At 41.0% G+C, this 24,824-nt stretch overlaps 1 protein-coding gene across 1 annotated transcript in view; it reads right to left on the bottom strand.

Annotated features, from left to right (window-relative positions):
• Window positions 1-24,824, bottom strand: part of LOC132998663 (AT-rich interactive domain-containing protein 3B-like) — a 47,871-nt gene that overhangs the window by 18,655 nt on the left and 4,392 nt on the right. The window contains exons 3-4 of the mRNA XM_061068394.1: window positions 5,450-5,524; window positions 4,757-4,829 (exon numbers count right to left, since the gene is read on the bottom strand). Of these exons, the coding sequence (XP_060924377.1) occupies window positions 4,757-4,829; window positions 5,450-5,524 (148 nt within the window). The remainder of the gene's footprint in view (window positions 1-4,756; window positions 4,830-5,449; window positions 5,525-24,824) is intronic.

The raw sequence follows: 24,824 nt of genomic DNA, 5'->3' as shown, positions 1-24,824 counted from the left end.
CATAAATGACGACAGCTCTAATGATCAAAATCTAATACTGTAGCTAAAGGTCAATCAGCTTTTTGTATTTGTTGTCATTGCTTCAAGTTGGGACAGTTTTACAAACTAAATCATCATTTTTAGATTTTTAAGTTTAAAAAAAATCAGTAAAGTAAATAATTGCATGTGTTCTTGGTCAAGATGCAACAATGACGCAATGAAAAAACACAGATTTTTAAAAAATAATTTAGAATCAACTTATTTTTTTGCCGTTTTGAGTTAATGCAATTGTAGTGAAAACAAAGTGAGGAGTTGCGCTGTAATCAGCCAGTTATCTCCTGTCAGGTGGCATTTTAGTCAGCTTGATGGATTTCTCTGTCTGGCCAGCGTGAGTAAAGGGTCAGCCAACTGCTCCCAGCGTCTGCCACTGGACAGAGATGCTAACAGGGCCCTGACAGATCCTGTCCCTCCCTCTCTCTCTCTCTGCCAAAGCTTAATTCATCACCCAGCAAACAAGACCTGCTAGTGCTGGGACCGGACTAGACGATCTGATGATACTGCTGCTCTCGTGGATATCAGTTGAACAGCATATATATACAAACATGAATCCACACATGCACGTCACATGCACACAGAGTCCTTCAAATAGATGTATGTCCCACACCATCATCACCGTCACATTCTGACAAAACAAACTATGCTTCACCTACACATTCACATACTGTACATACCATATCACCCATCATAACGTGACAAAACATAGTGAGCCACACACCTACACCATCATTACTCATCATAGCCTGTGACAAAACATAATGAAGTATGAATCACACTCACGCACATACTCACAAACTTTCATCACGCATCATACACTGTAAAAAAGGATTTTGGAGGGCGGTAAATACAATCCATGCACATCGTTTAAAATTTACTTTAGGTTATTAGTCATCAAGTGAAATATATAATTATGGGTTATTTCTACCTTCACTACTCAAGAGTAACAATTGCTACGTAAAAAAAATCCTAATCATAGTGAAAATAGATCATTTGTGATTATTTGAAGCAGAGTATTAACCGGCGTAAAGCTCTGTGCAGCCTGTCTGAGCAGCACATGCAATAGACTCCGGCCAGTTCCATGATTTCCCTCTAGTCTCTTCTTCCCCTCTCCTCCGTACATTGACAAATGAAAGTACCCACAATGTATTGATGGTAAAATAATGGTTTTACTTTTGGAACTATTTATAGAATAATACATATACATTATGCAGGGAAGCTATTTAATACATAATGCAACATTTGACCCAATTGTAATAAAACTGTAATACTCAAGATTTCGTAATATATGTATATTGTATGCTACATAGGTCTTGTGGTTTTGGAGTAACATGTCTACTATGTCCAGTATTATTGTCCCATGTCGGCTTAGTGTTTCTGATCTGTTAGATGTATCAAAGTTAAAATGTTGGTATCATGACAACACGAGTGGAATTTAAACAGAATATATTTTCTGCCTTGCACAAAGCTGATAGTGTCGCAAAGAGTCAAGCAAACCGAATGTAAACAATACATAATTTTGTCGTGGATGTCTTTTGTGATTACAGCACCAAAAATGATTTAAATCCCACTTTTCCCTTCCAGAACACATGAAGCTAAATTACTATTCTCTGTATTTACTCATTCACATTTGATGTAAAAAATGATACACACCATGTTCAATAATGTGTAAAAAATGAAAAACTCAAATACTACAAATACTACATTGCATAACTACAGTAAATACCCTCTCTATTTTCTCCCCGTCCCCTCAGGCCCTCTCCTCCTTGGTCTTCGAACTAAAATCGACTTATTCACTGGTTCTCACAACATCTGTTGTTACCAGGTCAAACAATGCCATATCTTTACCAGTCTATCCTGTCCATCGACTACCTGTAGGTGTTGGACATGTCTGTTTGCAGCTGCCAGGTATGTAGGTTTTCAGAAGAAAAGAAAATACTTGGACTTTTGTTTACATAGACTTTTTCTGCAGCTTTATACAGCAAAGCTGCTCAAGGTATTTCAAAACCTCAAAAGCTATATAATGAACTGTTTGCACTAAAGTTCTGGCACAGACTGATGTTTCCCTCTTCATTCAAAAATACTTTTTAGTCCATATCATTTCAGGAACTTGCTGTGACTGATCTTTGTTTTTTTTGGCACCGATTGATCACATCAATCTTTGGAATTTTGTTTTTTGAATAACATAGATATTTTTATTTGATCGATCTAAAATACCTCAAATGGTTTGAAATATTTTGTGATCCAATTGTTGCAGAAACTATAGAACATTTGAGCTGTTAATGGCATGAGGACTGTGTTGACTGTTAGGGGGCAGGGCCCCGAAATCCACATTTAAGGCTCTTATATACTACTACGTGTCCTTTTCTCGGAGAGGGCTCAGCGGGAGACGAAGAGTCTTTTTGATTTTTACTTGTCCGACTACGTACGTCGAATAAAATTCACTGCCAAACCCATAGGTGGCGCAACGGAAGACGAGCTCAGAGAAGCCTACCCCAATTATCGGAAGAAGAAGTCCACTTGTGTTTATATTTCTCTGTCAGCCTGCCTCCCACACACTGAACCATGGCAACTAACAGAACTAAATAAAGTGACACCCAACAGGTCAAGATGCTGATGTTATCGCTTCTTAGCGCAGTGGTTCACAGGTCTTGTTTCCGAACTGTGTTGCTGATTCCACAGCTTGAAGCTCCGTGTAGCCACACTAGCTCCCCTCCCAGCTAGCTCCCTCCCAGCTAGCTTCCCCCAGCTTCCACAAACAGTCAGCAGGGACTCCCGACACTAACTACTACCCAGTGTTTGCTTCTAAACTGACGGTATTGTAGAAACAGTGTCATGATAGAAGTGGAATTAAAGTCGTGACGGCGGGGTTATGCACTGTTACCACCGCAGTTAGCATGGTGGCTAGCCTAGCATGCTAGCGCCGTTTTGAAAGCTCGTTCCAACCGTCTGTGACCGTGCACACATGCCGTCAGTGCTCGAACGAGCCACCGTCAGCCGGACAACTCCGCTGGCTTAACACACACGTCACATTCTAATCGTAGAATCATAGCTGTGTATGTGTTTATTGTGAATCAGGAAGTTAGAGGTCCGGACGTCGAACAGAAATGACGTCATACGGAAATTATGTCGTTCGCGGACCAATCACAGCCAAGAGCTGTCCGTCGGGTCTCCGACACAACACGGAGAAGTTAGAAAAATCAGACCTGTACGAAAAGCTGTCCGAAGCACTCGGAGAAGGCGTTTCACGACGGATAGGGCGGTCTTATCTATCCGTTTTACAAAATACGCTGAAGCATAAATTGGCCTTTACCCTCTTTATTTGTCGATGATTTTGTTGATTAAAAGTTGTTGACATGATCAATACCAGCTGTTGTGTCTAAAAACTAGTTTTTGAGTAAATCTCCCTTCCCCTTTACATAAGTAATGGGAGTCATATTTATTAATTCTTAATAATAGGAAAAAAATCAAGATTAAATATGACTAAATTTGTATGGGTAATTATTTTTGTATTATATTGAGAAACCTTAGGTAAACTTAACTTATTTCTGTTAGTGTTTCATAGCTGTTGCCTTTAGGTACTTTTTACTCAAAATATTAAATGAAATCTACCCAAAAAAACTGTGCACATTTTTACCTTAGATTTATTGGTTAAATTCTATCGGTTGTTTTTTTACAGTGCTGTACCGAAGCATTATGGGAAGCATGCAGCACTGTAATAACATTGTGATTCATCGTGGGAGGTATTGCTCAAGCCACGTAACTTGCTTGGCAACAGATTTGTTTGATAAAGCCTAAGTGCTTGAGCTGCCCTGGTCAGAGGGGTCTTGTGGGCAGTGTCAAAGCAGCACGCGGTCAGCTGAGCCTTCACAGCTGTTGGCCAACTAAATAAGTTAGACCACTGTCATATCCTCTTGGCTCTGATACTGCACAACCACAGGATCAGCGGAGGCAGATCTCACCTGCTGACCTCTTAAGGCCTTTACTCTGGGGAGGGGAATTAGTAAAGGATTTCTTAGGCAGTGAGAGTTACAGCATGTTTTTGAGTTGATCAGTGACACAGCGCCAACAACCATGGTACGATCACAGACATTTAAAAGACCAAAGACACAAAGGAAGTTGTACTTTCATCTCTGCTCAGTTTTCATGGGTTCGGACGATTGTATTGCCATATAAACCAGTTGTGTTGCAGGCCTAAACCATTCAATCTATAGTGAAATCCCAGATGCCTTGTAAAATATAACAACCCCCCACTCTTGCTGACACAGGAAATGACTCTTAACAAATGGAAGTCATGTGGTATTTGCTTTTTCCACACACAGAGGGTGATCAATTTACTCCAACTGATATATCTCTAGCAACTGTTACATACCTGCACTGCAATTAATATTGCAAATGATCATCAGCATGATTTTAAACACCTTACATGCTCCAAGAGACAAGGGAAAAAAAGTATTTATTTTGGAAAATGTATATAATTTCTTAAATGATGTTCAGTCTGAAACCATAGAGCAAACCCAGATGTTTCCATCAGGAAATCACTGACAAACATTTTCCACAAAACTCTTAAGATTTAGAGGATCTTTTGGTAACTCTCTATAAACCCAAAAGAAAATCAACATAAGGTTTATGCTAAACAGCTGGACGGAACATAAGGAAAACAAATCTTTGATATGGAGAAGTGCAGTGCTGCTTAATAGGATTTCTTGGCTTTCTTGCTTACCTCTTTTCTGCATAAAGGTGAAGAGATCATCCAAAAACTCCTTCCTTTTGGGGTCACTGTCCAACTCATACAACTGAAAGAGAAAATAGACTATTACTTATTACTGCCACGGTGCACCGTTCAGTCCATTCAACATGATACACTGTCCCCGCAAGTGGAGCGCAATGCAGTGGAGTGTGCAGTTTATCTTAATTTTTCACAAGTACCCTTCCCTGTATAGTACTAGCCGACAACTCAAAAGTGAAAAGTAAAGACAAATATTTGATTGGAAAATGTACATCAGACATATATTTATTGTTTGATCATATTAGCAGTTGCTTGAAAACAGTGGTCTATTGCGTTTTTTTGTCTCTGCAATGTTCATTGAAGTTAAAAATTGTTCTTTCCTCTCACACATGTACAGAACATGGTGTACAAGCATGTCAATGGCCAGCTGACCGTTGGCTGTTATCGTTGTGGTGTGCTGAAGTGCAACTTAACAGAGGAGGTGAGGCGACACATTCATCAGTCTCATGGAGATATATTTAGAGCTCCATGTTTTGAGATTGTTTCAAAGGTTCATTTGTTTATAATTTCCACTACGTCAACTTTCATAAACATGAATGTTTCTATTATATAACTGGTGGAAAGCTATCTTTTTTTGGGTGTCTCATGACTGAAGCCATTCAGTGGTCACATTTTCCAAGTGCTCACCTTTGCAAAGTCTCTGGAGGCCTCTCCTCTCCCTCTGCTGCTGTCGGCCTCATCCGCCCAACCTGCACTGCCATTCTACAACAAAAAAGAGATAAAACACGAATATGGTCAGTAAATAAACACGTATAGAGAGGATGAAGTTGGTAGTGGGCTCTCGTCATTATCTACAGGTCTTTGAAAAATACGACGTCATAATAAGGACAGGCAATGAGGAGAGAAAGAGTTTGACATGCAACAAGTTCCCTAGCTGCTACTGACTGGGGACGTTCCACTGGTTGCACTATGGGTACAGTGGAAACCGCTTAGTGTTCACAGATATAATTATCAAACGTTTATATAGATCAAAAAGCTTGGGACCGAATCGTTACTATACAAATTCTGTTTAAATAGTTTGGTTACAGTGATCAAGTAATCCACTGACAGTGTTTATTTGGGCATTTTTCATACATCATTGGACTGTAAAATGTTATTTTTTACTGTTTTTACCAACTCTGTTGAAATTGTCTAAGTTTACAAATCTGTTGTTTCTACTCAGTCTGAGTTTATACATGTGCCCAACAATACTGTTTGTGTGTGTGAGTGTGTGTTTCGGAGTGTGTATTTGTTTGTGTCACAGAGAGAGAGAGAGAAGAGAGCGAGCAGGACAGGCAAATGAATAAATACGCTGTAGAATGATTTGACTCATTAGGTAAAGTTTTGATCATTATGTGACGATCAATTTTGGCGTCATTTTAAATAATTAACGTTAAACTGTAGGGACACAGAGTTGTCAGCTGAGCCAGAGAGTGGGTCTGTATGTCTGAGAGAATGAGAGAGAGGTGAGCAGCGGAGTAAGTGTGTGTGTGTGTGTGTGTGTTTGTGTGTGTTTGTGTGTCAGTGTATGTGCGTGCATGTGGGAGTGCACAATGTTGCCTTCCTTTTAAGTTTGGGACTGTCATATAGAAGCCACGCAATGCAGTTATAGAAATCAACCGTATATGGTGAGGATTTCGGCCCGGAACAAACTTGATCACTATATAAGCAGTTTCCACTGTAGTTGCAAATGGATTATATTTGAGACTGGATTTTGAAGCCCTTCATTTATAATTAAGTGTTTTCATTTGCAAAGATCCCATCAGGTTGACACTGACAGTAGCCCAGAAACTTAATGCTGGGCTGAGCAACTTAAGACTATTTGCTTGTGACCACAACTGCCAACCTTCTGCAACACAAACACATGAAAACTAATATATACTCAGACTCAGAGAATGTATTATTCCAGGGGTTGGAGGAGCAACCTCTGGAGTTATTGTGCCCCTGAGCTCCCGTTTACCCTCCCCCTTCATCCTCAAACATCTCCATTTGACCTAAACCATCTGCATCTGGCCCTCCCTGCCCCCACCCATGTCTTCCGACCCAGCTGGATGCAAGGGCCCCCCATCCTTCAATCTTAACGCAGCTGTGATGGGTGGCCAAGTTCATGGAGTGTAGCTGGCTGTCAGGAGGGGCCAGTGGAGGGTAGGCTGGTCAGTAGCCCAAATGCACACACACACATGAGCAAAGGCTGATCGAGGCTGTGTGCATGTTTGTGAGTACAGGGGGGTGGGGCAATGGCCCCACAAGACGGGAAGGAAGGAAAATAGGGGCAGAAAGGGGTGCACGGTATGTGCCGAACAGGAATGTCTCCTAAAGACAAAACCTATAAAAGCATCAGGAATCAAAACAAGATCCGTTTGGCGGGGGATGTTAATGGCTGCAGCCCAGGGTCTAGTTTCAACCAGGAGCCCATTGGTCAGTGGCAATTACATGGACTGAAACAAGAGCTAGGGGGCAAAGGTTGTCAAGGCCCCTGAGAGCAAGTCATTTTCACTCTCTCACTCTCTGTACGTGTAGCGTTTGTCAACATTCATACTCCCCAAACAAGTACTCATCAGCCATCGACTTGCAAACCAACAGCGGTGTGTTTCCAGGTTGACACTGTGTTCCCACCTTGAAATACCTTCTGGCATGAAGATGGATGTTATAGAAAGCGTTATCTGCAATTTACAACAGCCAAGACCCTCTTTCACAAATTAAAACTAAAATGTCTACAAAATGCCAATTTTATAAGGTGAACCTGTAGATTCACGTTATTAATGTTGTCTTCTATTGCTACGAAAACGTAAACTACAAAATGCTATGTGTCCAGTATGGAAAAACTAATACTTGTTTTTTAATAAACCACACTCTGCTATTCTCTAAAAAAAAAAAATTGCTTTTGACTTTTCAGCTGATAGCTTGTGTTTAAAATGAATGTTCTCATTCCTTATCAAAAATACATGTCGCTGTCAACTTTCATTATCTATAGTATGTCACAGAGATTACGACAGGATCATCATGTGAAGGTAAATATACAGTATGGTACATTTGGAGGCCTTATAGACCTTTGCACACAATTTGACCACCTCTGTTAACCTTTAACCATTATAAATGATTATAGCACAAGATAATTCAGTTGGAAGCCATGTATAATCTCCAATGCTTGCTGTTGCATGAAAAAAAAAGTTTGCATTTGGCACCTTTTATAAGCGCTGATGTTCCCTTTTCAATGGGCCAGAGGTTGACAATCTGTTATCTTACTGCTAGTAATCAAACAAGGGGCCATAGAGCTCCATGGGAAACACCATTACAATTGTAAGCAAGTTTATATGCTTTGCTAATGTTCCACTTCAGTGTAATTCCAGTGATGTGTAAAGAATATCAAAAGAACAGTCTTAAAGCAGGGAGAAAAACCCTATGTGAGAAAGTGTCTCATCTGATAGACCCCCAAAAAACTCGAATCTATTTAACTATTTTTAACAACATAATGACCTGCGGAATCCATTGTGAAGATATTTAATGTTGAATACATTCTTCAACTGATGCTCTTATCCAAAGAGAATGACTACGAACCTTACACTACAGCTTACCACTTAAGAATCTGAACTTCAAAAGAAAAGGCACTGGGAGCTGGGTTACTGGCCTTGGATTTGTTAGGGGAACACAAATGTGTTCATATCCAAGCCAATCTCACGCACACACACAGACAGACACACACACACACACACACACCTCCCTGAGGGACACTCTGTGTTATGGGAGGGCAGGGGTCAAGGTGTTCCTGACATCCACAAAGAACAAAGGTCTAAAGTGACAGAACACTGTCCAGTCAGTGGCAGACGTTGGCCCACAGCTCCATCCCCAACTCTGCTTTAAATACAGCTTCTGAGGTACCGGTCAGACATGAGATTTGGTGCAAGTTTGGGACCATTTGTGTGATATTGTCAAGCTAATGAAATAACCACTAATCTTCCAAAGATGTGAAGGAATATTGATCATGTTGAGTGTAGGTGGAGTGTTTGACAGTAGCCATATTTTTCTTCATGGTGTGGTCTTTGTCGTTACAGGGGCCAAAACTTTTACTCTTGTTCATAGCAGGAAGTTCTCCAAAGTTCTGTCACACGATGCAACAGATGTCTATTATAGCATTAACATCTGCGAAGTTACTTTAAAATGTGGTTGTTCCAAAAATATGTGAGATATAAAGACCTGTAGCTGACATTTGTCCCGAGGCAAAACAGTTAAACTTCATCTATAGAAAACCTGCCTGCTTCTCGAGCTGGTTCAAAAAAAGCACAGTAATTGGAAGATGGAAGCCGTTTATCAAGAATAGACATGTTGGCTCTTGAATTGGGACCTTGGTCAGCTGAGGAATGTTAACACTATGTTGTTTTTGTCAAGTTATAGTGGATTCTGATGTTTTGGGACCACTCCTTATGATCAGTCACCTCAGCCCCTTCATCACATCCAGCACTCCACCCAGAAATTACTTGTTTAAAAAAAAAAAAAAAAGAAGACATTCCCACACCCTTCTTACATTCACGACAGTGACTTAAAAGGCTTGACTTGCCACAAGAGAGTCATAATTAAATGATATAAAATGATGGTTGTGTCTCTTAATGGTTATAAACAAAGTGACTGTATTTCTTCCGTCTAGATTTATTTTTACATTTAAACAGTCGTAAAGGGAGACATCTGAGAGTGTATGTTTGCAGCCCTTAAATTTCCATACGGCCAAATGAAATTACTATATTACACATGTCTGCGGGTTTGTGCCTGTGCATGATAGTGTGTTTGTGTGTGTGCTGGGAGGTGGATGAACAGAAGTATTCATATATTTCAGCAGCCACTGTTTCCTATCTTTCTGTCTCTCATGCTGTTAGCAGGTTTAGTGGCCAGGCGGTGGGTGGCCTAATCACATTATGGCCGTACGTGACTGACTGGCGCAGCGCCAAATCAGGGGTAAGTATAAGGTGCGCCTTTTTTTTTTCTTAATTCAGATAAGCAGCACTTAGCAGCACCATGTCTCTCTGCTAGTCCTCATATAAAACACTGTATTATGAGAGCAACAGGGTTGAAAAAGGACAACCCCTCGTTTAACGCAAGTTGACATTCTTTGCATAACCTTGCATCGGACAAACCTCGCAACTCACTCCTACTTGAATGTTGATGCATAGCCTGGGGGTAATTCTACGCAGCCATTATAGAAAGATGTCTGGAGTAGAGCCACCATTTTAGTGAGGCCAGGCATGCCGGAACAAGAAGGGTTAATGGCTGCTGCTTGGGGAGTGGGGGATGGATGGCATTGATTGTTCAGGATGTTGACAGCACTTCTCCAATTTGATAGTGGAGCTGTTATTAGATGAAGGGGCTTGTTCTTAATAAAAGCATCACACGAATTAGCCTTTAGCCTTCAAGTAGGACATTGGGTGGGTTTAAATAGCTGCCGGTGAGCAGAGGAAAAACTCCCCTTGTTGGTCTCATTTTGGCAATAATCTCAAAATAATAACAACAGGACAAAAACTGAATCAAGTGAATTTCCACACATGCTTTAATAAGGTCATAAGCCTGTTCCAAATTATGTAGGCAGAGCTAAACTTATGTAAAGTAGGTCATTTTCATACTATACTTAACAAGCGTATGACTGACCAATGGGATGGCAGAAAACCAACTGGCCCCCATAGATCATCTGAAATGTAAAGTAGACCAGTTGGTGTGATCCCACAGAATAAACACGCCCTGAAGAAGAGAGACACATGTCTCTGCCATATTAGTGCCCTGTTAGCCTCAGCCATGACGCTAACCCCTGTGCTCCCACTTTGAGATCCTGTCATGGCACTCTGTCCAGCCCTGCACAGCTCCACTCTGCTTACCAAGTCCCCTGGGCCACAGCCATTGAACAGTGGGCCCAAATCAATAGCCCTGGATATGCAAACATAGGGAAGTCCCCAGCCCCCTCCGGACGCAATCTCACAGCACACGTCAATACTCATCATCCTCAGTCATCTAGCACAACGCCAGGGACACTGAGATGAGGGCAGTCTGACTGCTCCCAGGGTGACCTAACCCCTAACTTCCAACAGGACACCCTAACTTTAACAAACACTGTTAAGGGTTCCATGGGAAACCCTCATCCAATTGCAAAACCAAACAGTGTAAACACTTAAAGCCACACCTATCCTTTATAAATGCACATACAAGCAAAATCCCTATAGCAACGCCAGGCAGTAAATCAAGGGTAACCACATGTTGCAGTGCTCTCAGTGCAAACTCTGCCAAGCACACAGAAACAAGGTTGGCTTAAGAGAAATTCACCAACATTCCTGTACACCAGTAACAGGACCTCACAATAACAGGAGAGCCCCTCTCATCCCACAGGTACTCTTAACATCTCATTCCTGGACTAGTCTTTTTTTGCCAAATTGCTGCCTGTCAAAACAGTTCAGGGAGGGAAATCTTTTAAACAGACACAGCAGCAGTAATTTAATCACAATCAAGGTCCCCAGCAGAAATCTGGATCACAGCCAACAACTGTGATGAATGGCGAATAGTCAGAAAGGAGCCCACATGCTTCTTTAATACTTCAACTATTTCTTATTTTATACATATGAATAACAACATTTTATTAAAAGTATTCCAAACTGAAGCTCGGCTTTTTCTAAAATGTATTTAAAATAAACTGTAGTGACATATAATATATTTAAATGTGTTTTTGTACACCTGTTTGCTAAGACAAGAGTAGTAGAATTTTTTTTTTAATCTACTAGAAAACAAGAGCCCTGATGCCTTTAGCTTAAATCCATCTGCGAAATCGCCTTCGTGCTCTCAAAGAAAGTGAATCTGCTTCCTCTCAGCATGCCTGTAAAAACGAGCATTGTGGGGGGTAGCAATCTTTAATCCAAATCAAATAATTGGGGCCTTGATCCCTCTGCGGGACTTCAGGAATCATTTATAGGGCCTCCTGCCACAGGGAGGGGGCAGTGGGTGAGGGGCGGGTGTGTTGGGAGTTGGGCCGAGTGGATGGCTTCCTTTATCTACTAACTACTGTAAAGGATCTCATGGTGAGCCGACCATACGCTACCACCAACAAAAGCTCTAGCTAATCGTGATTCCATGTGCAACGAGAGGGAAGTAAATCTCACCGCCACACTGGAACATATGGTGGAGGTTGTACTTCCGAACAGACCACTAGTTATTCCCTGCTTTCATTGAGAATTATTATGTAGCATAAAAAAGGTCGCATATCATACGAGAGCAAGTCGGCAGCAGAGAACAGGACCCAGGGGCACGCCTGTCTCTGAGTGTCCGGTCATGTTTGTAGCTGGAAGAGGATTCTGGCTCTTGGGGGAAACATACAACAAGTGGCGGGGACAAGGGGGCTAAATGTCCAAGGGCACAGCATGTTGCTACCTGCCCCAGCCTCAGCCGTGCTGCACTTCTAAACAGGCCACTGAAAAACAGGCCTCCAGGCATGACCACCCCTCCCTCCATTAATCACTCCAATTACAAAGCTGAAAAAGAGAAAAAGAAAAAAGAGAGGGGTGGGGTGTCACAGGTAAAAAGATAGAATGAAAAGAGGCAGGCAGACAGTCATACAGAAGAATAATTGAGTGACGCGGATCAACGCACTTTTCCGTCTCATCTTATTTCACACGCAGAGAGTTAGAGAGTAGACAACGAGAAAGTAGAGCTTGCACCACACAACGCCTTTGGTGATATTTTCTTATCTTGTCATCAATGATTAGGGAATATTTAATATATAGAGTATCACCATGTGAGTGTGATACTGTAAATGGTAAAAAAAAAAAACATCTTTTCTTCTCTTTTGATTGGGATTTTTATGTAATAAGACACATACACCAATGCTCCTGTCTGTCTCTGACTGGCCGATAGACCATTATATAAAGTCTGGCTCTCTGAGAAAGAACTATGTCTGAAAGAAAGAGGTGGATCTATATATTTAGTTGCTGGGTAAACATGTCTCTTGGTGACTAGCAAGTCTGGTTTGCCAAATAAACTGACTGCATTTGTTCAGCTCCAGCCCTTTCACCAAGACACCACATTCCACAGGCAGAGGCCCCATCCCCCATTACATTACTAGCTGGCCCCTTTCGCTCACACAAAAACGTTTATAGGCTGGTGTGGCCAGAAGTTCACACTCATTGGTTCAAAGACCCTTTCACAAGCAGAACAAACATTTTAGTGAATTACATCTGTGCCGCCACATACAGTACTCCATACGTTAACCCTTTCAGGCCCACAAGAATCTAGATTCTCCAACTAAACTATGCCCAGACTTGCATGGGGCCCCCTTGGTGCCCCCTCACATATAATTTGATTTGAAGTTATTCGTTTTGCTCTGTGGAGTGTACAATGACAAGGCTTTCTCCAATATACAAAGTTCTTATTATCTCACTAAAACACAGTATATAATCAATGCAGCTTTGAGCGAGAAGCTATTCTGCTGCATACAGTTCAGAGCAGCTATTAACTGTTGGGTTAAAAGCTTTGGCTAAAAATACCTTGCATATCTCACATCTTTGAAAGAGCAAACATCCACTTCACCCCCATGCTAATGGCAGCTGGAGACATCACACAGACCTGATAGCCCTTTATATACATTCTCATTATACTGACAGCGTTGGGAACTTGATACATTCACAATCAACAAAAAACCTTCACTGCTATTAAGACACATCACATCTAATTACATATGAAATGACTGAGGTCACCACGCCTGCAGTCGGATGGGTAAATTACTTCTTTGTCAGGCCTATGGCAGAGGGGCAGAGAGGTATGAGAATGTCTATAAAGCAGTCCCATTACTCTCAGTGTCTCCTCCATCAGAGAAGTTAGTGTTATGACTATCTCTCTGAATCTACAGTATCAAATGTTCAAACCATAAGCGCAATTCACAGCTTTCTGTAGTGTCTAATCGATAGGGAGCGATTTCCCTATTCAGCGCCAGAGATATCTGTTTCCTCTCAGCTAGCGTTAAGTGTGCAGGGGCATTCCACCTCTGACAGGCCAGTACCCCCCTGGGACCCGAGCTTGGATGGTGCAGCTCGCAACGCATCTGGAGCTCATCTCCAGGGGCCGAACGGCTACTACATCTCTACTGGACATGCAAAAAAAGTAGAAATTCCCCAAAATTTGGACTGAGCATCCAGACATATGATTAGTGTGGGAATTATTGAGCCCAAATAAAACAGGTCGTGTGTCATTCCATTGTCATGACTGGGGCAGTTATGCTAACATTATGCAGCCACTATTAGCCAACAGCTATCAGGTTGCCTGCTTTAAAATGTAAGCCAATGTGCAATAGTAATCTTAAACTTCTTTAATCATTCGTCATTCACTTTTTGAATGGTGTGAAAATGAGAACACAGTTATTTGTAACTCAACACTGTACGTGTATGCAACTACAAAAGTATTTATATGAACCATTAATGAAGCTTGCATCACATTGGAAGCCACTGGCAGCCATTAGCTAAGCTAACAAGCTTGAATCAACTGCACAACACTGCACAAAGTGTAAGTGATAACAGTGTTAAACATTCATATGTTCTTGAACTGGATATAACCATCAGTAATTGTCTTTCAGACATGATAGTTTCAGTAAGCAGGGAGCATAACATAAATTGTTGTAAGAAAAAAGCCGTAGCCCTGCAAATGTCTTCACCCCTCCAATTTTTTTTTGATATGTTGATCTTTCAAAATATGAGCAAGGTCAAGAGGGAATTTGGAAAGAAGGTTTTTTTTTTGGAGGTGGATTGAGTTTAAATACTGAAAGGGATCAACATCAAAAGAAGTGACAGCCAGTGAACTGATTATGTCCAACACCTTATATTTTGAGATCATGTCTTATGGAAAACCACTTGGGACTCTGCATCACACGCTCTGTTGCTCATGTTGAACCGTGTTGCTTTTAGCTTCAGAAAGAAAATGCTGATCCAACATTGCAAATTGTTGGATTATATATTATTGATCACGGATCCTTCTCAGAGATTAACCATCATCAGTTAATTATTAACACATACCAACATATGTATATCTTAGTTTACAAAGTTTACAATCAGATATTATAAAACATAATCCACGTATTCCTTTCAGCATAATCCTGTTTAAGGAGAAACCATATTTGGCAGACAAATTTTTACAATTGATAGATTCTATAGAGAGCTGCACGATACAAGATGCCATTGAATCTTATTATTCTATGTTCTAGTCCATTCCATAAAAGGACATGCCCGAGGTGCTGTATATATGACCAGATTAGATCAGATTGATGATTGATGAATCATGAATGATTATCATATAGGGACATTGTGTTGTTGTAGATGTAGGGGATATTATATAGATAACAGAGCAAACAGGCTGTACTGAATGTAATAAAACAGATAAAGCAGATGCATGTACACTGAGAATAGTTAAACCAATAAATGCAAAGACACACAGAGTTAAAAAATGATTTACATATTAACAGAGTTAAGCACAGTACATGATTTACATTCTCTCATGCCGATAGAAATTGAATGAAACTCCCATGTATCACTGAAAAAAATACTTTTAACCTATCTATAATGGAAGATCAAATTTTGTATCTAATTAGTTTGAATGATCGACTAAGAACAATATTGTCATCAAATGTATGAGATCCTGTTTCGATTTTGTGTCAATAATTGTATACTTGTTGCGATCAGTTTTTATCCAAAACATCCGATAACAAATTCTCCCTATGCTGAAAGCTTGGAGCTTCCTTAGGTCTTCTAATCACATTTATTTAGGGCAGGAAAACCTGAGATGTCTTTGTTTGACCAGATGGCTGGCTAATCAAGGCCGGCTCTGCTGGGGGTTGGGGCATCCCACCAAATCTACCACAAACATTATGGTCCAAGTTCCACATTAATATGCTGATATCTGTTCAGTATATAGTGACCTTGTGACCCGATTACGCGTAATGTAAAATTCAGACAAAAATAATCACAATCAGTACCTGCTTTAAACTGACACCTCAGCAAATTATATTTATATGTTGTTGTTGTTGTTGTACAAACACACAAAATCCAACCCTCATAACACTAAAGCATAGAGCAACAGTTTTGATAAACAACAGTATATAGTTCTTAAAAGTTCTAAAAAACTACATTCACTTCAGTCGAAGCTGTTAATAATTCAGTTCTCTGTGCCACTCTTTAATCATTTACTAACGTGACTTTTGAAATTATCGACTGCAGTTGACATGGTCCATAGTTCTATTCACAGTGTGATTGTCTATTAACCGGATTAGCTACAGGTCAGAGAACTGATGTGGCGTTTTTGTAATACAAGTTGTGAATCCAACAATGTGTGTGCGAATGACAGCCATTGAAATATCCATCTAACACAGGTTACACTATCATTTCAAACTTTCAAATACTTTACCTCTATAAAACTGAATACATAAGATAATAATTGAGTTAAGATGAAAAACAGTGTGATGCATGTATTCCTTTTTCATAAAAACAAACAGCTACTTGCATGAATGAATAAATGAAGCTGTCAGTAAACTGGAACAACATTTAAGACAACTAGCCAGAGCCTTTGACAGACATGTCTCACTGTTAGTTTCTTGTGATGATTGTGATTTAGGAAGTGAGCAGCTCTGGGGGTTGCACAGCCCTAAATGTTAAATGTAAATGTTGGAAGCGGAGCTGAAAACACATTGCTTTTAGTGTAAGGTGACGTTTCCTGGGCCGCAGCCAAGAAGGTTTTTTTTCTTTCCTCCTCCTCTGCTGGTGGTTCCCCTCTTACAAGCGAAACATTACGCTCAGCTTGTGTTTGAAGACTTGGCAGACAACCAAGCCACATGCTGCTACTATAAACTACATGGGATTTTGGCAGGTAGCACAGTGACTGTGCAGATTTGAAAAGCAGGCAAGTCATAGAGAAAGAAAAGCCGGGTGCGTCTATTTCACCTCCTACTACTCCGTGTGGCATTGTGCCAGGTCCCAGTCAGCTGCTGTGTTTACCCAAGGGCCTTGACACAGTGGCCCAGTTAGCACCTACAGGCCCCTGACACCAGCCTGGACCTCAGCCAAACCAACTGCAGAAGACAGCCAAGAAAGCCACTAACAATAGGCTACTCTCACTCTTCACGTCCGCACCTCCTCAGCGTATGGCCTTTTCTACAAGGAGCAAAGCCAGAGGCCAGAACCCAAAGAGACAATTCATTTTTTTAACTGAATTTTTTTCATGGTGGGAGGCTGCGGCTGAAACGCATACGCACAATTGCTGACTTTGCTTTAGGTCCCTGATAAACTCTCCCATCTAATTGGTCTTTAGATTGGGCAAGTCAGGCAATTTTCCATTGATCAGTATCACCAGCATTTGCAAGGCCATTTAAAACCTCATGAAAGCAGTACAGCCTTTATAAAAAAATTGTCGTTGTGATCTGCATCTGTCATGAAATTCCGAAAACAGCAAATAATAATTAGTCATCTTCATAAGAGTACAGCCATCCTTTGGTAACACACTGACAGGTATTTCCTAGGAACAGCAGGCCAACCTTCTATTTCACTATACTAGGGTCCTGTTTTTCATGTTTAAATTAGCATAAAAAAACATTGAACATAGGTTAAGCAAAGATCCTCTACCAACGCCTTTTCTCCTTAGTTCTAAAGAATTACAGAACTGTGGTATGACAATGACAACATTGTATCAGTGCCAATGTGAAAAGCTAGGTAAGCAATGTCACATTATATGGAATCAGTGTGTTGGACCTAAGAATATATTTTTGTTCTGATAAAACCAAAAATTTGGATATAACTGAGTCCTGAAAACAAGAAACAAACAACAAGGGCAACTTCCCATTTTGAATGATGATTTAGCCAGTTTAAGACAATTTCATTTAGACAAAGCACTTGTACAGCTGCTTGGTTTAAAGGTTGGCTTCTGTTGCTAAATGAAAAAATGTTCACTCCACAGGACCTTGTAAAGAGTAGGATTTAATTTCCATTTTAAAAATACAAACAGTGTATTGTTTTAGAACTAGAAAGATTAAATGAAGCTCAAGTCAGTGGTGGTGACAGTGTTCCAATACCTTAAAATATTATATGTGAAATATTTGTGCTAGACAAAATGCACTGTGATAGTTCTCATGTTTATGTTGATCATAAAATCCTTTTGTAATTATTAAGTACAGGGGACAGTTGAGGGGGTAGAGAAGGTTGGTGGTTCGTTCCCAGTCTTCCCCATCTGCATGCTGCAGTGTCCTTGGGAAAGACACAGAACCCCGAATTGCCTCATAGAAAAAGTGCTCCCCATAGATGCACTGTATGAATGGCAATAAACTGTACTGTAAAGCACTTTAAGTGGTCATCATGACTAGAAAAGCATTAAATAAATATATATCATTTAATTAATTTGGCATCAGTTGTGCGAATATGGACAAGATAAATATACAGTATATAAGAGACCATGTATGGTACAAGGACAACAGGACCTCACATACTGTGCCAGGGGTCACTGCAGCACACAGTAGACACATGACAATACAGAATTATATACTGTACATGTACACTGTATGTATCACTATATGCAGTAAGACTATTGAAAAACTCAAGGAGACTTTTCTGAGCAGTGTCATATGACCTTGGGTCTATTTCCCTGCAGCTGCCGAAGGCGTTGGTGGATGTCTTTGTTTCATTTGGCTATTCCCCTCTCCTCTGTTTGCCTTCATTAAAGAGCAGGTGTTGAGATATGCTGGGTGGGAGTGGTTGTAAAGGAGGAATGGAACCAGCAATGGTGTGGGGAGGGGGACTTGTGGTTTCACTACCAACTGATCAAATTACAACAGGCATCAGTAGCTCAGTTTCCATTAGAAGCAAGGAAGTCAATCCTCCAGGGTCGATTTGAAAAAAAAAGTGTCACAACTCTAATGGACATGCTGCATTTGCATTTAAATGTGAGAACTTTTGCCTTTCAATTCAATTAAATGGAGAGGCGAATTGTAGCCCTCAGTGACAATGCGCATGAGGGGTCATACAAAAAGTCATTTGCATTATGTTGCAGGAGCGATTACTTCAGTTGTAACGCAAACACTTCTCACACAAAGACAGGAAGACCTTGTACTCCAAACAGGTACACATGGTCAAAGCAGAAGGAAATGGATCTGTTGAAAGGAGCATGAAATGTTCCTTCCTCTTGTGAAGATGTTTCTGCTAATCGGGGGACTTGTGCATGTAAAGTGGGATCTGAAGAGTAGTATGGAACACTCACATCTAAAAGGGTCATAAGTTTGCACATGTCCATATGCAAATCACTGGGGAATACAGACAATAAACCCAACCGTCAATACAGCTGGTTTCTATCTCTAGAGCTGCTTTCAGACATGCACTGGACTTTGCAGCTCCTCCAGATTTTCTCGGGAGTAGATGCATGTCTGAATGAAAATGTCAGAGTGAAACACTCCACAGTTTCTACGGACTTTATCCACCTGGCCTCCTAGTATGATGTCTGTAGAGATCCAGGAGAAGTCAATGTGTGAACCCAGCAGGGGATCCCCTGCTGGGTTCACCAGGAGGGAGTGGGGGTTGGATGACCTTACTAACACACGACAGATGCAAAAATGAAAAAAAAATGACAAAAACAAAAAACTCCCGGTGAAAACGTGGTGTCATACACGTAGAAGAGACCAACAACAATGTAAAGTTAACGGGGTCGAGATGCTGCAAACAAAATTACGTGATCTCTGCAGCGGAGTTAATATGTCACTTCCTGCCTCTGTCTGCTGCACCCCTCGCCTGAATAACGGAGGACTTTTTCTGTGAACGCGTCTGTTCAGAGAACCTTCCACTGTGTTGTGCATGTGTGAAAGGCAAACCCTGTCTAAACTCAGTATCCAATTTTCTGGATTTTACCGCAAGGTACACAGTTTTAAAGAGATACATGTGAAGTAGTGATAGCCTAACTATGAGATAAGTATGAATGTCTTTTCTAAATTAATAAAATCTGGACAAGTAAAAATGCTAATGTGGTATCACAAGCCCCCTTTCCCACTGGTAAAAAAAAAACCTTAACAAGAGAGTTTATGAAGTTTTTCATTTGTGATGTCAAACATTCAAATTTTTAGGATGTGTATCCACGTTTGAAAAATATGCATATAAAGAGGTATAAGCCATGGTGTATAAGTCTCAGTGTGGCACAAACACTTTGAAATGCAAGATGCTAAATGTTTTCAAACTACAGGACCACAGAGCTCCACTTGAGAGAGGCTTGGTCCAAGTATTCTCCATCTAAGATGCTTTTTGTGGTTTATATTTCAACCCAGAGTATCACTGTGTGGTGAAAATGTAACCATTAGACTAAACCATTTCTCATTTTGATGAACTGTAAGATCCCCTTAAGGGTCCAGCACAATTAATCCAAGAGTTAAAAACCTGACAATCTAAATCATGAAGTCTGGTTTGCAGATCGTGGAATCATCACCACAGACTGTAGTTCACACTGTTTGACCAGGCTGTGATGTGGCAGAGGTGAGGGGACTGGTCCCACCAGGAGAAGCCTCCTCCCGTCTGCCAGCAGCAGATGTGCCCTCTGGGGCTCAGACAAATAAAAAAGTGTCTCTGCTTACACCAGTGGGCCCTCCCATCCAGCTCCTCCCATTCAGACACTTTGGCTTTTTTCTTTTACAACCACTGCGACACTGAGTGAAATGAATTGAAAGATCACCAATCAGGGTCCCAACTACCAACTACCAACTACCAAACGGACACGCACACCCACCCACCCACCTACCCCCATCCAACTCTTGCTGGGAGCCCCCGGTGGGAATGTTCACTGTTTGAAGAGTTAACTCTTTAATTCCGTCTGGAATGTTTCCTCTGGGTGGGGCAGTGTAGTAGTGTTGAGCCAGACCACTAACCCCTCTTACACAGCATCTCCTCCTCCTCCCTCTCCCTCCCCCTTCATCTCCCTACTAAATTCAATACCTCTATTTCTGGGCACGGGAAATCTTCCACACATGGCTGTTAAGTGCAGGTCAGCACAAAATGAAGCTTGTTCTATACGAGGATTGTTACACCTTCGATAAACTGACATTTGGAAGAGAAAAACTTTCAAAAAAACACTTGGGTGCAAAAATTCTCACCAGTAGGATTTGGAGGCCAAATGCAGCAAAATTACCCCTGATTTTCAAATGACTACATTCTAACGTAGTGATAAGGATATACAGACTTTTAATGTTTCAGACTTTTAAATGTCCCCATGTTGCCTCTACTGGAGCTCTACTGGAAACTGGAAGTGAAAAATACATAACATCAATCAGAAAAATGCCATTAAAAAGGGCAATCCAGATCTGAAAGCCCAGTCGCCTCCATCCAACCTGACCGTCCGAGGTCAGCTGTTAATGAGGCAAAGCAAGCTTCACACAGCACCGAACTACAAACAAATACTGAGAAGTCCCAGAGGATTGCACCGTATACATGAATATGTAAACACTGCAGCTCAGTGTGTAAAAAACTCTGGACTACCAAAACACACCATAAAAACAGTGTTTTGTAACTTTCACATTGAATAGGAGGATATATGCCAAAATAAAATTGTTTCTAACATAAAGAGCTTTTATTTCTTATTTAATTATTTTTAACTTAACACATTGCAACTTTAACATTAAAAGGTGTGTATACGTTTACCTCTTTCAGACCAAAATTAGTGGGTATGTGCAGTTAAAAAAACCCATATAGATTGAGCCATTACCCAATGCCAGTACAGTAGTACTTGCCTCTCTAGTTTCCCCCCCCCTGGTGCATTATAATTGAACACACTAAAACTGCTCTCTCACCTTGCTGGACTGTCAAATTAGTTTGTTCACTCAAGTGGCACGTTTCTAACACTGCCAATCAGAGCCGGAGCTGATTAAAACCAACGTGTACAGCAGAGTCATTTGACCTGGGAGTGAAAACCAATTGTATCCATTCGCTTTGCAGACAAAGCCAGATGCTAGTGGGTGTTAGTGTTTTTGACCAGTGAGAAAGGGGTTGTATGTATGATATTCACTTCCACTACAAGTTGCACGATGCAAACTAAATCTCTGATCAAAGCAAATGCTTTTTCTGCCCCACTGCCAGACTGGTGGTCCCAGCATGGTGTTGTAAAGCACAGCAAGAGCTTCCACTAAATACACAACCAGAAGCACAACTGACTTAAGACTCCCTGAGAGCTGCCCCCGCAAAGAACTACATTTGCCGGACAAATTCATAATATCACAAGTCAACGAATGATCTTTTGCCTACTCAAACATGGAACATATTATGAAAGATTTGAGTTACTTATGATGGTGAGGAGAAGAAAAGCCAGTTCCGAATCAGGTACAGAAAACTGTTAAGCAGCTCTCGCCATCTCAGAAAAGCCAGACCAATATTGAGTCTGGCCTTCTCTCTTCATTTGGACTTTTTAGCCAGAGGATCTTGTTTCTTCGAAGGAGGAATTTCCATCTGAATACTTGGTAATGGACACTTGCTTTATGAATGGGATAAGGAATTTGAATGCATAAAAAGTGAAGCGATTAAGCCACAAACCTGAAAAAATTTAAATATAAGTTGAATAGTAGAAGTTTTTCCGATTAAACAGTTATAAGACATGAAAGCAAGAACTGAGACATAAATGGCAGGTCAGTTGAAATCTTGATGAAGAATACAACAAGAATCAGACACCTTAACCAACCTCATCTGCATTGAGATCAGTGTTTTGGCTAAGGGGTGGGGGGTGGAATTTAGAAATGAGGTTAACCATTTACTGTCAAGGCCATTAATCACAACTGTCATTGGTAATATCATTTTGTAGTAATGAAGTCAACCAGATGAGGAAGAACCTGGTGCAGAATTGAAGACATCCAGTAGAAAAAATGAAAAGAGAAAGTATGTATCAGGAATACACTAACATTTAAATTACAAGTCTATTTTCCTTAACACACAACGCCAAGGAACCTCATTTTATATTGGTTTACCAAGCTTGTTTTTTTTCTATTACAGTGGCTTATTGGTTAACTTTTCCTCATTATGCTCAAAAGTCCTTGCATTTCAATTTTAGTAAACAATAACTGATAATAAGTGCTGACTTATTGTTTATTATTTACCTTTAACATTGTCTGAATCTCGGAGATCAGATAATACAGGTCTCACACTTGTTCTACTGCACTGCCACATGGTTTAATGCACCTCAGCTGAATGACCTCCATTTGCAAGCGGTTTGAACAAACAGGGATCAGATTGTAATTCCAGCTTTATTACATCAGCATAACAGGAAGTCCAGTAAACGGAATAAGACTAAGTACACCATTTAAAACCCACTGACAGTTATGGTATGTGAAACACCAACACAACCCCCCGAAAGCAGAAACCAGGTCAGGTTGGCGTGTACAGGATGCACATCAGGCAGAGAGCGTCTTCTACGTGTGTGTGTGTGTGTGTATGTGCCCCCCCCCCCCTATTATCATTCGTATTATTTTCTTTTGTTTTTTCACTTTTGCGTCATCATTTGTTCCACATTACACTGCCAAAATGAAAACGTTGAATCCATCTACAAAATACAAATATCCTCCTTATTTATCATAAACGATCCATGAAAAATGAATGAAAACATTTCTGCTTCTAAAAGCTCACAAACATTTCGTATCGATCTCTGCGCTGCAGCCGTGTAACTCCCCACTTCCTGGCCGGCGTGTTGCTGGGGCGACAGCTAAATTATGCAACAGCACTGGCCCAACAGATAGGCAGCCTTCAGTATCTCAGCAGCAGCAGCGGCTCCGCGGGTGGCAAGTGATGGCAGGGCTCAACCGATACAGATGCCCAGTCACTCACAGAAAACTGAATTGGACCACTGTTGTCTGGTTGGCCACCTCTTTTACGGTGTTAAAAGTTCAAGTCAGCCATGACTATATCTACCTTCTTCTCTCTTGCCTCAAAGAAAAAGTGAGCTCTCCTGTTGCACTGATTTACTTTCTCTGAAAAGACTGAAGAAAAGGTTTTCCGGTTTTTCAGGTTTTCAGAATCTCCAGACTGAAATGAAAAAGTATTAATCTTATCAGGCATGCAGGAGGTTATTATTCAGCTCCTTGTAATTGAGCCTCGTAAATACATTAGCTAGCAGTTGGTTATATAAGCTCTTTGCTGTAGCACAATTAAAGCTATGAAAAAGACAAAACATATTGTGTAATGCAACATATTGATGATGTAATTTTCTTCCGTGAGTGATGCAATATCATTACACAAGAGCACCATATCTCCACTTAGAAACAATTAAAATGTGGCCACCCACACATCAACTGAACACTTGGCTGCATGCCTGGTAGCACTCCTAAACCCTACAAGTCAGCCCTGTGATGTGATGACAGAAGTGCTAGTATGAGTATAGCTTTTCTATGTCTTGCGCTTTTGTCATCACTCTGCCTTTGTTATAACAGCCATGCAAATGTAGACATGCTCTGCTCAGTCTCCATTTTGTCTCATTTGTCAAACGGCAGACTGCAAAAGGAGCAAATGGCTTGAGAAAGTATCATTTGTAAGCGAAAGCCATGGTATTCACACACCACCTGTAGCGTACCACAGAGTTCTGCTCAGTTGCTACATCCAGCCGATCCAACGGAAGCAATCACACCAGTATATATAGGACATAAGACACAATCTGTGCTTTGCAGGCATGATTAAAACTCAATTAATCACAGAGCAACGATCACAAGGAGCATAGGGGTCTGTGGACGTGTGTGTGAGCAGGAGGGGTTGGGTGGGGGGATTACAGAGGTCATAGAGCCTCTGTCCCACTATGGTGGAGGCCAGAGTGCTGAGGCCGGCCAGTTGTCCACCCCACGTGACGGCTTTGTCTGTCCCCTTGTTTGACAATTATTTACTCTGCTGTTTAAGACAAGGATGAGGTCACCACACATACATCACTGACATGAAAACACTGGTTACCCATGTCCGGCCAACCCCCAATCTGACCTGTATGGACCCTCGCCACTCACATACACCCCAAACACTCGGGAGTAAAGGACGACAAGTCA

Source organism: Limanda limanda, chromosome 3 (genome assembly GCF_963576545.1).
Source record: "Limanda limanda chromosome 3, fLimLim1.1, whole genome shotgun sequence".
NCBI lineage: Eukaryota > Metazoa > Chordata > Actinopteri > Pleuronectiformes > Pleuronectidae > Limanda > Limanda limanda.
The sequence above is the reverse complement of the archived record's forward strand: the minus strand, read 5'-3'. Positions and strand labels throughout refer to the sequence as shown.